This window comes from Salvelinus sp. IW2-2015, linkage group LG15 (genome assembly GCF_002910315.2).
Source record: "Salvelinus sp. IW2-2015 linkage group LG15, ASM291031v2, whole genome shotgun sequence".
NCBI lineage: Eukaryota > Metazoa > Chordata > Actinopteri > Salmoniformes > Salmonidae > Salvelinus > Salvelinus sp. IW2-2015.
In genome coordinates, this window is record NC_036855.1 from 28,748,928 (window position 1) to 28,765,882 (window position 16,955).

At 40.6% G+C, this 16,955-nt stretch overlaps 1 protein-coding gene across 1 annotated transcript in view; it reads left to right on the forward strand.

Moving 5' to 3' along the window:
• Positions 1–6,344: 6,344 nt before the first annotated feature.
• Positions 6,345–16,955, forward strand: part of LOC111974355 (5-hydroxytryptamine receptor 7-like) — a 32,821-nt gene continuing 22,210 nt past the window's right edge. The window contains exon 1 of the mRNA XM_070447082.1: positions 6,345–6,964. Within this exon, the coding sequence (XP_070303183.1) occupies positions 6,498–6,964 (467 nt within the window). The 5' untranslated portion in view covers positions 6,345–6,497. The remainder of the gene's footprint in view (positions 6,965–16,955) is intronic.

Genomic DNA, 16,955 nt, shown 5'->3' on the forward strand with positions numbered 1-16,955 from the left:
GGGGGGTCAATGTAAATAGTCCGTGTGGCCATTTGATTAGTAGAAGCTGTTAAGGAGCCTTTTGGTCTAAGACTTGGCGCTCCGGGACCGCTTGGTAGCAGAGAGAACAGTCTATGACTTGGGTGACTGGAGTCTTTGGCCTTCCTCTGACACAGCCTAGTATATAGGTCCAGGGTGTCTGGAAGCTTGGCCCCAGTGATGTACTGGGCTGTACGCACTAACCTCTGTAGCGCCTTAAGGTCAGATGCCGAGCAGTTGCCATACCAGGCTGTGATGCAACCGGTCAGAATGCTCTCGATGGTGCAGCTTTAGAACGTTTTCAGGATCTGGGGACCCATGACAAATCTTTTCAGTCTCCTGAGGGGGAAAGGTGTTTTCGTGTCCTCTTCAAAACTGTCTTGGTGTGTTTGGAAGATGATAGTTTGTTGGTGATTAGGCAAGTCAGTTAAGAATAAGTTCTTATTTACAATAACGGCCTACCCCGGCCAAACCCTAACCTGGACGACGCTGGGCCAATTGTGCGCCACCCTATGAGACTCCCAATCACAGCCGTTTGTGATACAGCCTGGAATCAAACCAGGGTCTGTAGTGACACCTCTAACACTGAGATGCAGTGCCTTAGACCACTGCGCCACTCGGGAGCCAGATGGGTTTAATGATCTTGCATACTTTGTAAATATTATCAAGCAACAAATGTAATCATTTGCAATCCTATCAGAAATCAATTCATCACCTATCCTGGACATTAGTCCAGTTAATTATTACCTTCAAGGAGATGAAGCTGTTGGACAGCCACAAACCACTGAATACAACTTTTATAATTACTCTGATTATTGGCATTCGTTATCATCATCATGTGATTGTTTCACATCCCCGAACCGTTTCCCCTGACAGATAATGTCTGGGGATTAAGGTCACAGAAACAAATAATCCTCAATTTACCAGCAACTAAATGAGATGAACAACGTTTATCTTCATCTCGCCTAGAATGAGCCAGCATAATCACACAAACTGTCCCACAGAATGTACAATCTGCTGTTAAACGAGAAGACAGCAGAGAAGGGAGCTCTGTGTTTGATTGGCCAGGACGCTTATAGCTATTTTTACCCTGTCAAAGTCTCAGTAGCTTGGGCAGACTGACTCCTATACGCATTTCTCCCAATTTAGTCACCTCCGATAACAAAATAATTCACTCTAATCTAGTATCACAAAAGGCAGAGTTTTAGGGAATTGCTGAATTACCTGGAGTCACAAAAAGAACAGAGATTGCTGGGCTGACTGATTGGCCACAAAGAGGGGCAAGGGTATGCTACACTTGTAAAACTCATGACAAGAGGCCCGTAATACAAAAATAAATACAAGATTTGTTTTCATGATTTCCTTGAACTTGTTTTGTCGACGGACTGTCTCAATGCCAAAGTGACATCCCAATCAGCAGCTACTATCTACAGTTAGTTTGAGCTGTCACTCACTGCATAAACTGGCGCTCTTGCATAAAATTCCACAGCAGGAGTGTTCCACCAGTCTCCCAGAACAGCTTAAATCCCATTTAATCACATCTACTTCTCCCCTCCTCTCGATTACAAGAGCCTGACTGGCTGCTGACAGGTTGTTTTCATAAGATCTCAATGCTTGTGCCCTCCCTGTTTTCCTGGGTAACAACGTGTACCACCGTTCCTTGGCATCCAAACCATTGATTAATAATAATAATTAATAATGTGCCTCATTGTAAGTGGGGCAATTTCAATGACAGTAGGGCTGGCCAAGCACTGTCACTAGACACTGTTGGTAATCTAATGCAACAATCATCATTACCAGCATGCCCATCAGACCCAGCAGTGGGTAATGGCGAGCAAAGTCCTAGGCTGTGCTGGTGATCACATCCGGGGGAGAGACAGACAGCCCAGGCAGTGGTGGTATGTGGGAAGGAGCTGGCCTTCTCAAGGCCCAAAGGGGTTAACGTACCACAGCTGTTCCCTGGATGATGATGTGAACAGCCTGGGAAGCGCTCTATCCCTTATGTCCTGTCCACGCTGTCTGTCTCCCCCAGCATATTTCCAATGTTGAAAATAATATGTTTTAAACTCCAGTGGTTTTGACTGAATATTCCTCATCAGTTTATTTTTATTAACAGGTGCCCTCTGTTATGCCCAGGGGTGGCATAGAAGGAACCAGAAGGACTGTTTCTTGTCTGATCTGCAATGTCACTGTCCACAGATCATCTGCATGGGAAAATCAGGTCCTTTCCCATGTATTTAATAGAAAGCAAGATATCTTGTCTTTATTTGTTTTGTTTATTCTAATTCTAATCACCATGTACTTGACACCTCAAAACCAACACAACTAAAGATGGTCTTTATAAACAATCATGACCTGGCTTTGGCAGGATAATCAATTCCATGGAACAGAGAGAAAAAAATAACACTTTTATAGCTAATTTCCTGCAATTCTACACATTTTGCTATCAGGTGGAGAGAAATTGTTGTAGTTTTAAAACAAGTTTACTGCAATTCTACACAATTTGCCATGGGACAGGGAGAAGATTTAGCAATTTTATAACTAATTTCATGCAATTCTACTCATTTTGCCATGGGGCGGATAGGAAAAATAGCAGTTTTACAGCTATTTTCCTGCAATTCTACCCATATTGCCATAGTGTGGAGAGAAATGTTTTCAGTTTTTGGGCTAATTGAATGACTGTCAGTGTCTCACATAACTAGAGAAAAACTGCTGGTGCACAACCAAATTTTGTGTATTATACTATTCTAACTCTCAACAGTAAGTTGAGACCCWGACTGAGTTCCTAAAAATGTATATATAGATTTCCATGAAATGTGACTTATAATTAACTACAATATGAGTTAAATAGTTTTGCTTCCAAAAAATTAAGTATGTTAAAAGCAGCTTTTCAGCGTTAATATTTCTCTCAAAATGTTTGATTAGTATTATAAAACTGCACATCTTTCTCTCTGCCCCATGGCAAAATGTGTTGAAATGCCGGAAATAAATACAGTACCAGTCAAAAGTTTGGACACACCTACACATTCCAGGGTTTTTCTTTATTTGTACTGTTTTCTACATTGTAGAATAATAGTGAAGACATCAAAACTATGAAATAACACAAATGGAATTATGTAGTAACCAAAAAAGTGTTAAACAAATCAAATTATATTTTATATTTGAGATTCTTCAAATTAGCCACCCTTTGCCTTGATGACAGCTTTGCACAATCTTTGCATTCTCTCAACCAGCTTCATGAGGTAGTCACCTGGAATGCATTTCAATTAACAAGTGTGCCTTCTTAAAAGTTAATTTGTGGAATTTATTTTCTTCTTAATGCGTTTGAGACAATCAGTTGTGTTGTAACAAGGTAGGGGTGGTATGCAGAAGATAGCCCTATTTGGTAAAAGACCAAGTCCATATTATGGCAAAAACAGCTCAAATAAGCAATGAGAAACGACAGACCATCATTACTTTAAGACATTAAGGTCAGTCAATCCAGAACATTTCAAGAACTTTGAAAGTTTATTAAAGTGCAGTCGCAAAAACCATCAAACGCTAGGATGAAACTGGCCCTCATGAGGACCGCCACAGGAAAGGAAGACCCAGAGTTACCTCTGCTGCAGAGGATAAGTTCATTAGAGTGACCAGCCTCAGAAATTGCAGCACAAATAAATGCATCACAGAGTTCAAGTAACAGACACATATCAACATCAACTGTTCAGAGACTGCGTGAATCAGGCCTTCATGGTCCAATTTCTGCAAAGAAACCACTACTAAAGGACACCAATAATAAGAAGACCGGTGGAAATCTGTCCTTTGGTCTGAGTCCAAATGTAAAATTTTTGGTTCCAACCGCCGTGTCTTTGTGAGACGCAGAGTAGGTGATCAGATGATCTCCGCATGTGTGGTTTCCACCGCATGGAGGAGGAGGTGCTTTGCTGTTGACACTGTCTGTGATTTATTTAGAATTCAAGGCACACTTAACCAGCATGGCAACCACAGCATTCTGCAGGGTATGCCATCCCATCTCGTTTGCGCTTAGCGGGACTATTATTTATTTTTCAACAGAACAATGATCCAAAACACATCTCCAGGCTGTGTAKGGGCTATTTGACCAAGAAGGAGAGTGATGGAGTGCTGCATCAGATGACCTGACCTCCACAATCACCCAACCTCAACCCAATTGAGATGGTTTGGGATGAGTGAAAGAAAAGTAGCCAACAAGTGCTCAGCATATGTGGGAACTCCTTCAAGACTGTTGGAAAAGCATTCCAGGTGAAGCTGGTTGAGAGAATGCCAAGAGTGTATAAAGCTGTCATCAAGGCAAAGGGTGGCTACTTTTAAGAATCTCAAATATAAAATATATTTTGATTTGTTTAACACTTTTTTGGTTACTACATGATTCCATATGTGTTCTTTCATAGTTTTGATATCTTCACTATTATTATACAATGTAGTAAATAGTACAAATAAAGAAAAACCCTTGAATGAGTAGGTGTGTCCAATCTTTTGACTGGTACTGTATATATATATATATATATATATATATATATATATATTATTTTTTTTAATTGGGGCGTTGGGTGGCCTTCCACTTATCCTTCCACTTATACTGTTTTCAAAATACCCCTCAAAATACCACAAAAGAGGCATAATAAATCATGTCAAATTGTTGAATTAGGTGAAACGCATTTTAAAATAAAACAATAAAAAATCTGGGATACCCCACGGACCCGGTATACTGTTCTCCCCCAAAATATCTACACCACAATTTCGCCCTTGGCCCATCCTATATTAGACTAGTAGGGTACAAGGGGGTAACTTGTCCCCCTTAAGAACAATATCTAATTGCTMACACAGAAAAGCAACGTTTGGAGAAAAAAAATTGGTATGTGGATGAAGGTCATGCTTGGGTGAATAAACTATAAAGGGAAATAAATGGCTACAGTTTACACTTTTTCTGTTATTTCATGAAATGCTGTTTTTAGAAAATTGGCTTTTTTTTAAAGTCCCGGGGTAACTGCCCCCGGGGTGCCAGTTATCCCAGTAGAAGATTATGACACAGGGTTTCACACAAGTGTGTTAAAATCCATTTKATCWGTTTAATTTATACATTCTCTAGTAATTAATGCTTAWAAGCTAAGTCTAGTTGTCTAATTTTAATTAATAAAATAAAATATGGGGGGGAAATGGTCTTGCACATGTCACCATTAATGTATGCACCATGAGGAGATTTGATGAAAAGTCTCTCTTTTTAACTCACCCGCACATTAATTTGCTTTGTTCTTTCTTAGTGGTTCCTTTTCRGTACAATACATTATGTACAAGTGCACTAAATATTATTTTAAAAATGCAAGACTTTAAATCCCAGCAGTCTTTAAAATGACATTCAGAAGCAAAAGGTTTTCGACAGTTGTTTTTAATTAATTAAAAAAACATATTCATTGGAATATCAGAGTGCATGCACCCGCCCTGCCACAGGAGTCGCAAGAGCGCGATGGGACAAGGACATCCCGGCTGGCCAAACCCTCCCCTAAACCGGACAACGCTGGGCCAATTGTGCATCGCCTCGTGCGTCTCCCGGTCACGGCCGGCTACGACACAGCCCAGGATCGAACCCGGATCTGTAGTGACAACAAAAGTTGTGATGACACAGAGGACATTCTTTGTTGWGCAAGAGCAGTGGCAGCCACGGAAYGTTTTGGAATAAATAATTTGGTGACATCTTGTGGTCTTAAAGTGAACTACAGAGTGGGCAGTTACCCCAGGGGGCTAGTTACCCACTAGTACCCTACATTGATGTCCTCAATTTGAACCAGTGTAGACCTACTGTCCTAAATTAAGATTAGAGATTATGTAAATATGATCAGTTTGCTTTTTTGATTAAATCCTTTTTTCCCTGCTGAAAAAAATCGAATAATATATCATAATAGCATGCATGCATCAAGTCCTATAGCCTTAAGTACATGAGTAATACAATGTTTGATACGATTCAATTACCTTGCATGGACTTGTATGTTTGTGAACACATTTTCGTGTTTGAGCGTTCGCAGATGGATCTAAACCGCTCGTGGGAAAATGTATATCTGTCAGCGAATTAGCCTACCCTAAGCCACACTGGGAAACAAGCGCGTTGTGAAATCAACCTAAAAATAGCTTAACATGCAACGTTTTTTATGACGTTTTAGTGATTTTTCTGGGAAGATTTCTTTGAAGATAACTCGATGCTGGCCATAAAATTCATCATTGTTTTTCGCCTCTTCTTGCGCATTTGGAGAGGCGCGGATCACTCGTTTGGGAAGGTGAAACGCTCTGACTGTGCATGGTGTTAAGGTTTGGGCTTATGTTTCTCAGTACTGGCTGTCTTGTTACAAAGGAAAACAATAAACTACTGGACCCAAGATCACAGACGTAGCCTACTGATCAAGAATGCGCTTAATTGGAGTACACTGGCGAGGTGTCCCTTGCATCACCGCCGGGATCACGTTTTCGTAATGTTCAATACTTCGGGCGTCGATCCCACTTCCAATAAGAGAGAGGATGTTTCCGAAGTTATCAATGGCACTCTGGAGCTTTTCTATAACGTCCTGGTCACAGCTGGTCCAACAGCCATGTGGAACGATACGTGCGGGGAGACACTACTTGATTTCGGCAGTGGAGAGAAGATAATAATCGGAGTGATGTTGGCTATCATCACAGCGGTCACTGTGATGGGAAACACATTGGTTGTCATAGCTGTTTGCGTGGTGAAAAAATTAAGACAACCGTCAAACTATCTTCTTGTGTCCCTGGCTGTGGCAGACCTCTCCGTGGCCATAGTTGTCATGCCCTTTGTTATAGTGACAGACCTAACTGGGGGCAAGTGGCTTTTTGGGGAGGTGTTTTGCAACATCTTCATTGGTATGGATGTAATGTGCTGCACAGCCTCCATCATGACCCTGTGCGTGATCAGTGTTGACAGGTGAGTTAGTTAAACTTACCAGTGAAATCAAATGTACAACAAGGATGTATCTAATGTAGGCTATTCACCTGAGCTATTCGGTGACATTAGTCAAAACATTTATAGCGCCAAATGACACACATCAGCGGGATGATACTTGGTTTGCTTGAGGTTGATGTCCAGCATAAAACACATGAGCTCTTAATAAGCCAACATGAGCCAACATTAACACCTTTTGATAAATAGGCTATAGTCTAATTATGGATTCACAGCCCCTTGAGAGTGGATCTAACTATTTGTAAGGGTTGTTGATCGTTAGACCTTGGTTGGTCGCTACCCACTGTGCACAGGCTGTGGGCACATAATTATATTTAATAACGTCTCTTCCACGTTGGTTTAACTTAATTTCATTGAAATGACGTGGAAACAACGTTGATTCAACAATTGTGTGCCCAGTGGGTAGCTCTTACATGCCCAATGTAAAATGTGAAAGTTTATTTCGGTCATTGCAAAGAACGTGTCACTGTGACTAATTTGATTTTCTTGTGACGTTAGGCTACTGTCTAGGGACATTCGTGCAAGCTAACGTGTTGCAAGATAGGTTACTGTTGTAAATTGCAATGTGTCAATGTTATTGCATCTGTCCCTACTCCAACGTAATTAATAAAATATGAACGCAAAATATGAATATCATGAATCTGCGAGTCGCGCCAATGACACGTTTACGCGCCAGTGGGTTTCAGTAAAATACTGGAAAAACGAATGCATTTCAGGTGTTTGGTTCGTGAGGGATGTCTTCTGTGCGGTCAAGTTCTCTTCCCCCCAGAAAATCAATAAGCAGTCTGCGATGAATGTATAGTAAGCCTAATTTAAATTTGGTTATCCTCTTGCACCAGAACATGGATACAATCATGCATGGCCTAATTACACATGCTGGTTAATGTATTGTGTATTCTATGCAGTGTTTGTGTTAATTCTCCACATACGACATATGGGCTATATTATAGTCCTCCTAAACATAGTGCAATATTGGCCTATATTTCACATGAATACTTTTTTTTWAAATTATACAAATTCATGCGATGTTTGATGTCATTCTGTCATATCCCACTTGGCACTCCACGTCATTTCAACATGGAAATGTGGGTAGTATTTGGTTTAGACGTTGAGCAATGAGATTTCAACCTTTATTCACCAACTCGCTCAAAAAAACTTCCCACAAAAGCACATTGGTAGTTGTCAGTGTCAAATATCAAAGCTAAGCAGGGCTGGGCTTGGTTGAAAGCCTGGGTGGGAGACGAAATGGATAGCTCCAGTAGGAGGTCTTGCCCAGATCCGACATTGTTTAAAAAAGGTACAAATTCGACATATTTTATACAAGGTTTGTCTGTGTTGAAAATTGGTTACCATGATGACATAATCCTGTGGATAAAATGTCACCCTCAAAACAACATTTTTCACGTAGATTCCACGCAACAATATATTGACAGATTACTTTTGAAACAACGTTGATTCGACCAGTTTGTGCCCACTCACTGTCCAATTGAGCAAACTGGACCTACCCATTGCCAAACCCCACTGCTTTCAAAGGGCAAATAAACACATGCTCTCTGCCAGTTACACTGATCCCTGATATTAATATGTAGACTAAAAGCACCGAAATGGGCATCTGTTCAGCAAGCATACTCAAGAGTACACACAATGCTCACAGGGCTTTACACAGCAGTGATGCTTTTTCATTTGCCAAAATTATGAATGCAAACAAACCACATTATTTCCTCAATGTATCTGTTCTTGCATCCATCCAAACACATTTCTCCCGATGAAGACTCATACCCTGATTAGATCTACATTGAAAATATTGAAAATAATCCCCAGCATTATTCCCCATCCCATCTCAACCCCTCCTTTTCCTTCTTCTCCTCCCCCCCCTTCCCTCCCCTCTTTAAGAACTATCACTGTCTGCCTGGGGAGGGAAAGAAGAGAAGCCTGCTAGTGGGAATCATTGCTCACTGTGATTGACTGGTTCTAGATTGCCCTTATAGCACTGTTGATTGTTCAGAGAGGAGACAGATGGGAAACACTCCACTGTTCCCAAATAATAATCCACTATAAAATAAATTCAAGTGATCATATCGGGTTGCTCCGCCTCACTTAGGAGKCACAATTAAGACGAACAGCGGTTACAATGGTCAGATTATCCTTCTCCCTTCTTGCTCATAATGCCTTATTAGTACAATACATTACACCAAGAAATTATTCATGGTGCCAGCAGTGCTTTCGCAAAACAGAAGGATTCTGTATGGCGGAAGAGCTAATGCTATTACAYGGGGGACAGGAACACTGAGATATGAGCATTTCTTAATCTTTAGTATTGTTATGGCCATCCCTTCCTGATGCCCAAATGGTATGGAGGATACATATGACATATGATGGCATATCCCACRGGGCACACTACATCATTTTAAAGTGGATAATTGGGTAATATTTGGTTGAGATGTTGATCAATGAGATTACAACCATATTCACAGACTGAAAAAACAGCCAAAAGTTAGTTGAATTTCCAATGTGTTATCACTATGCTTTCATCCATCTAAAAGCACAACCACATTCTAATGGAAAAACAATGGCATATTTTTGGTTTAGTTGTCACCCAAATGTCTATCACTGCACTTTTAACCATTTAAAAGCACATAAAAGTTCAAATGTGAATACAATYTCAGATATTTTGTTTATTTATACAACAGATGAATRCACTGTTCTTCATCTAATAGCATAACCAAATGACCTGGGTTGCAGTTGAGAGTACAATAAAAGTACATGGTTCAAGTGCTCAATGCCGTTCGAGATTCTGAGCAGATTATTACAGCAATTGTGAAGATCTCCACAGACCTCCGATGACATATGCATGCTATGTTGAACATGCACACTTTATATGATAACATAATAARTTTAATAGCTCTCCCGAGTAGCGGTTTAAGGCACTGCATCGCAGTGCTTGAGGCGTCACTACAGACCCTGGTGTGACCGGGAGACCCATGAGGCGGTGCACAATTGGCCCAGCGTTGTCCGGGTTAGGGGAGGGTTTGGCCGGCTGGGATGCTCTAGCGACTCCTTGTGGTGGGCCAGGCGCCTGCAAGCTGACTTCGGTCGCCAGTTGTACAGTGTTTCCTCCAACACATTGGTGCGGCTGGCTTCKAGGTTAAGCAAGCAGTGTGTCAAGAAGCAGTGCGTGTTGGCAGGGTTGTGTTTCGGAGGACACATGGCTCTCGACCTTTGCCTCTCCTGAGTCCGTACGGGAGTTGTAGCGATGGGGCAAGACTGTAACTAGCAATTGGATATCACGAAATCGGGGAGAAAAAGTGGTAAAAAATAAATAAATAATAATAATAATTAAAAAAAGAATACATTTATAGTTACAGTTACAGTAAACACTATGCTTGAAAATATGGAGAGTGGTACTCAGTAATGTGTTGTATTGGATTTACCCCAAACATAACACTTCGTATTCATGACAAAAAGTGAATTGCTTTGCCACATTTCTTGCTGTATTACTTTAGTGCCTTGTTGCAAACAGGATGCATGTTTTGGAATATTTGTATTATGTACAGGCTTCCTTCATTTCACTCTGTCAATTAGGTTAGTATTGTGGAGTAACTACAATGTGGTTGATCCATCTCCCAAGTGGCGCTGTGGTCTCAGGCACTGCATCTCAGTGCTAGAGGCGTCACTACAGACACCCTGATTTGAATCTAGGCTGAATCACATCCGGCTGTGATTGGGAGTCCCATAGGGCAGTGCACAATTGACCCAGTGTTGTCTGGGTTTGGCCGGTGTAGGCCATCATTATAAATAAGAATTTGATCGTAACTGACTTGCCTAGTTAAATAAAGGTTACATACCAATAGGTGGCCTTCTTTGTGGAAAACCTTCCTGGTCTTTGTGTTTGAAATTCACTGCTCGACTGAGGGACCTTACAGATAATTGTAGGTGTGGGGTACAGAGATGAGGTAGTCATTCAAAAATCATGTTCCACACTATTTTTGCACACAGTGAGTCTATGCAACTTATTATGTTACTTGTTAAGCAAATGAATTTGTAAAAATGTAGAAAAACATAATTCCACTTTGACATGGGGTATTGTGTGTAGGCCAGTGACCAATAAAATTACAATATAATCCATTTAAATTCAGGCTGTAACACAACAAAATATGGAAAAATGGGTGTGTATATTTCATGTCTATGGCAAATGATGGTTGGAGAACATATTTGAAATGTGCAGTGAGTGTCATTGATGGCTCAGAGAGACAGAAACTGCGGTATATGGCCKGTGGTTTTTCACCCTCCACTGAACTCATCTGCCTTTCTATAGCACGTCGCTCATGGATCCTCTCACAACAAAGTCTTCCGCTGTCCCTCGTGCAGGGGGTTCTATGGGCTTACATTTTCAAAACAACAGGTTGTTGTTGTAAATAAGAATTTGTTCTTAATTGACTTTCCTGGTAAATAAAAGGTAATTGTAAAAAAACAAAAAATATCTTAACACCCTCCTGTCTTCCTGTATACAGAACGACGCCAATGTTTTATTTGCACAGGAAGGGCAAGATCCATTCATCTAACCATTTAGCCATAAATTCCTTCCTTTCTCGCATATATATATATATATATATTCCATCTAGCTAACCTTTTAAAGGATAAATAAACAAAGCTAACAAAGCTAAACATAATCTCGCTTTTGAGGACAGCAGCACTGAGAGCAAAGTCAACATGATCTCACCCCTCGTTGGGCATTGCTGCCAAATTTGGCCTTCCTTATTTGATGACAGACAGACAATTGGCCCCAGTCAGAGAGGAAGAGGCGAAGCGAGAGAGARAACTGTGCCCAAAATCTTATCCAGCAAGTGGCGTTTTTTTTCATTTACCAAGCGATTGAATAGAAATGTCGTAATGCTTAAGTTGTTACGAGTGTACTGATAAATAGGGCACGTGACATTTCGGGATCTTGAAGAAAAAACACTTTGGCTGCGTTTCAAACTGATAAAWGAKACACCTTCCTCCACTTACCCTCGCCTTTTGCTGTTGGGGGAATCCCCGCGGCCATCTTTGTCGTTGGTCCAAATGATTAACAAAGAAAGGGAAGTGGGCAATGTAAGCCCCTCAGTCCTCGTTTTTGATCGAGTTTGCGAGTGTACAATTATGTTCACACACATTCAACAATTATGTTCACACACATAATTAAATTCCCCATAATTGTACATCCACTAAGAAAAGTCCACCAAAACCTAAAAACCAACATTAATATGGAAAAGTCAACATGCAAGTGTAAGTAAAAACTCATGTAAATAAGTTAGAAATTGTGATGACGGCTCAAACACATAACGTTATCGTAAAAGTAATTATGTTTTTGTTTGGTTAGCTTTTGGAAACGTTAACTTGCGCACATAACATTCCCTGACATCACACTAATCCATTGTAATTTTAGATTTACCTGATATAGTAGGATGGCTAACATTAGATGCCTGCGGATGCGTTGTCTACTAGCCAAGAMATGAAATGCAATCATAATTGACTGTAGCGCATATAAGGCACACACAACAGTTCCATGATGACTGAAAACACAACCGTGGGATGAACGAGTGCCATATTTCTGGGAAAGAGCGGTCRAATTCATTCTTCCCTCGCCCCTTGCCCTGCAAGTAAAAATAAAATAAAAAGTGTTAACTCGTCAGACGTCATCATGATACGTCATCAGAAGTGTCCACTTAATTTGAGGACTGAGGGGAGAGGGTTTGTCTTTTAAGTGTTTGGAATGCCGCCTTTATATCGGAGTTGTGCCTGTTGTTCACACGCGGATCTGCCGTCATTGGCTAGAATGGTCCCACCTGATCTTGCCTTCTCCCGATTGCCTTCCATTATTTTCATTGTTAGAGCGGCTACTTGAGTATCTGGTCAATTTCATAGATAATCTGTGCCTCTATAGAGATCCTATTAATCAAKATTTTCAGAATGGTTACCTGGAGGACAAAAAGGACGCGGGTCATGCTTTTTCAATTTCAGTCAATATGAGTGTTTAGTTTAAAAGAAATCTAGTCCAGAGGGGGGTCATGTAATTTGTAGTTGATGAAATTGAATTATTTCTCAGTTTTTTTTAAAAATTAGTTGCTTATTAGCCTATATATCGATGTGTGCTCGATGCCGCCCCTCATCTCTGAATCTCAGATGCACATTTGTGGCTGCTGGAGGTAATTTTGCAGGGCTCTGGCAGTGCTCCTCCTTGCACAAAGGCGGAGGTAGCGGTCCTGCTGCGGGTTGTTACCCTCCTACGGCCTCCTCACACTCTCCTGATGTACTGGCCTGTCTCCTGGTAGCGCCTCCATGCTCTGGACACTACGCTGACAGACACAGCAAACCTTCTTGCCCACAGCTCGCATTGATGTGCCATCCTGGATGAGCTGCACTACCTGAGCCACTTGTGTGGGTTGTAGACTCCGTCTCATGCTACCACTAGAGTGAAAGCATCGCCAGCATTCAAAAGTGACCAACATCAGCCAGGAGCATAGGAACTGAGAAGTGGTCTGTGGTCACCACCTGCAGAACCCATCCTTTATTGGGGGTGTCTTGCTAATTGCCTAAAATTTCCACCTTTTGTCTATTCCATTTGCACAACAGCATGTGAATTTATTGTCAATCAGTGTTGCTTCCTAAGTGGACAGTTTGATTTCACAGAAAGTGTGATTGACTTGGAGTTACATTGTGTTGTTTAAGTGTTCCCTTTATTTTTTTGAGCAGTGTATTTCTAAGATAGCTGCTGGGATGGTTTAAATAAAACTAGGTTGCATTACACACTGCAATGGATATTCCAACTCTTGCTGATCAAAAACGTTTTGTTTGCTGCTTAACCAATGGCTGTTCTGTGTAGGGCTACGGTGGCAGTTCAGGATCAAAATACATTTTGATTAAGCCTAGTCCATGCGCGCGGATAAGCCTATAGTCTATGTTCTGTTCAGTTAGAGAAGGAGAGGGCGAAGATGAGGAGGACCGGAGGTCAACTTTGATAGCTGGCCACTACTATAATATATTTGATTAAAAACAATATGTTTCTTGCCCATMATGTATTTATCACAGTTATTGACCTCACAATAAGCCAGATTCGAGTAATTTACATTGTGGTGCTGAAACTTGAAGCAGCAGCCGCGGCACAATCAATCGGAAATGGACAGCTCATGGTGCATATAAATAAAACGGATCCGTATATATAAAGTCATCTATAACATCGCTTTGGTCCGTGATTCTTTATGCGAGAAACAAGCTGTAAAATACCCGGGCAAGACGTGACTCCGATGCATAATGGGGATATCATTGTTTAGTTTCTTTGACATTCAYAGGCTGACTTTGCTTGGGAACTAATCTAGTTCTGTCACTGTCAATTGATTAAGCTATACACTTTCTGTACAATAGATGTTTAAACCCAGACAGATTTTAGGGAAACACTTGTGACCTTCTCTCATTGGGTTAAGCCACGAAAGAAGAGTAGCCAGCAGGTAAAGCTTACCATTTTCTGCGTCGGTATTATGTCTGAGGTGGAAAGGTAGGCCTAACTTTTGAAATGACCCCTCTTCAATTCCTAATGACGTGTCAGATTGAATTATTTGCAAACAGGCACAGTTTTGTTGCAAACAAGACACGTATTTGGCATTTCTACGAATAGGATAAGATCAACACATAGGCCGATCTCGCTGTCCATTCTTAGCCTGTAATTTCTGTAGTTTGTGGTGCATAAAAAAAATATTCTGCTAATATGTAAAATTATACAGAATTGTTTCACATATTTATAAAAGGCAATTTTTCCTCGGACACGCAAAGACGATAATAGATCAATGCAATGCTTTTGGTATAAAGGAGATATTTTCACCCCTACTCTTGTCCACGGTGGTCTGCGAATCCACAACCTTGCAAATTCCTGCGTTGCCATGTCGTTTTTACAGGTCAAAGAACCGTTTCTAAAACTGCATATGTAAGTCTCTGGTCTGTCCAAGAAGTAAGGGGAAACWTTATACTTTACATGTTCTCTGCTATCCACTTTTTTCAATTATTATTTTGGGTGTAGGGGAGGCTCACTTGTTTTTTTTCAAGCGTTCATGGAGGGTTTAGGTAAAATATATTTTGCTGAAGGGAGGGCCACCCACTTTCATTTCAGAAAGGTTTGATTTTCTCCATGTAACGCCTATTATAAATAACATTCACTCCCTTATATGATACAATWTCAGTACTTGTTGCATTTACAACTTGTCTAAGTCCTATCATCAGCTGATTTCAGCCATTGTATAGCTGTGAATTGACTTCATTGTTTGAATGGATTGTTGGCATACTGTAGATGCTGTAAAGAGGTCAGTTGAACTCGACCAAAACAATGGAATTGCCATGGAAATGTGTGGGGGAAATGGCTGTGGGGGAAAGATACTGAATATCCTCATTGCCCCCAGAAAATTAGCCTACGTTTAGACTATTGTTTAAATGTGTATTTCACACTATGTTGAGGTAAAAATCTGAGTGTAAGGCTTGTATGGAAGTCAACCCCAACACATGCTCATGTCATTGTCACCAATCAACTGCATGACAGTTCAAAATTATGTTGACTGCTACCACCGATTTCTGTATTCTAGCTATGCTAACCAGCTTATACGAAAGGGAGTTAGCACTTTGTTGAATGTGCGCCAATCTGGTCAATGGAACGGTCTGCGTTTGAAAAATGTATGGAATCATTCCTCTAAAACTGTCTGGCTAGCTAACAAACACAGTGCAGATACATTCTTAAAATTCATTATTTTACACAATATCTTATCACAGCACTGGCTAACCATGTTTGACCAACTCCCTGCTCAAAATGGCTGACCTTTAGACCATCATAAGAAGGTTCCTGTCCATTCTAGTATTCTAATTCATAATTCTATGGTTGTCTCAGTCTCTCCCTAAACGAAGAATAGCGTGATCGTGACTGCTGTTTAACAGGGACCATTGTGTGATTTAAAATGTCCTTGTAATTAAGGGTCTGATCTGAACAGCTCATCCATCGCTTATGCTCATCGGACCTAGGGACAAAAATATCTTATGTGAGGCGAAGAATGTCTAAAATGATAATATGGACAATTGGATTTGTCAACTACTTGAGACAAATAAGACATGTGTGTGCACAAAACAATCSTCGAGCAAGGGAAGACCTTTCCAYATTTTAGGCTCATGCTGCAATTTACTTCTTTGATGGGAAATTAACAATAAAGTCTTAACTGATTTKGTACCCCAGCTCAATAAAGCAATTTTATAAAGAAATAAAGTAATCTTGAGATAATCTTCTGGGATTTTAGTATTATTGTCAAACTGTATATTTAGAGGTATTGACTGTATCTGCACACCAGTGGAGGCTGGAGGGAGGAGCTATAGGAGGACAGGCTCATTGAAATGGCTGGAATGGAATAAATGGAACGGTATCGAACACATCAAATGTATGGAAACCACATTTGACTCCCTTCCATTAATTCCATTCCAGCGATTACTATGAGCCAATCCTCCTCTGCTGCACACTTTTCAGTCATATTCTTGAAAGCCAGAAAAMGATTTTCTCTTCAGTGTAGCACACTCATTTAGAAAACTACTGTGCAGTTGTAAAAATATGTTATAGGCCTATACAATTGATATCTGTGGAAAAGAGAATGAAAGAGATTCAGATTGAACTTGTCAGTTGTAAAAAATGGTTGGCCTGATAATGCTGTGTTTGACATGCCTTTCAAGATTCCCAGCAAGGTCACGTGATAAAACTGTCCCTGTACCTCACAGGGAATAWTACACCTATAAAGGTATATTCTGTTTAGTCAAACACTCTGCGTCCTGGCTATATAGGCCAGAATAAATGGCCAAAATAAATGGAGGAACTTATTCAAGAAAGATCAAGTGTAATGTATTGTAATAAAGCAAACTGGAGGAATATGGGGAAAAATTCACCATTTCAACATACAAA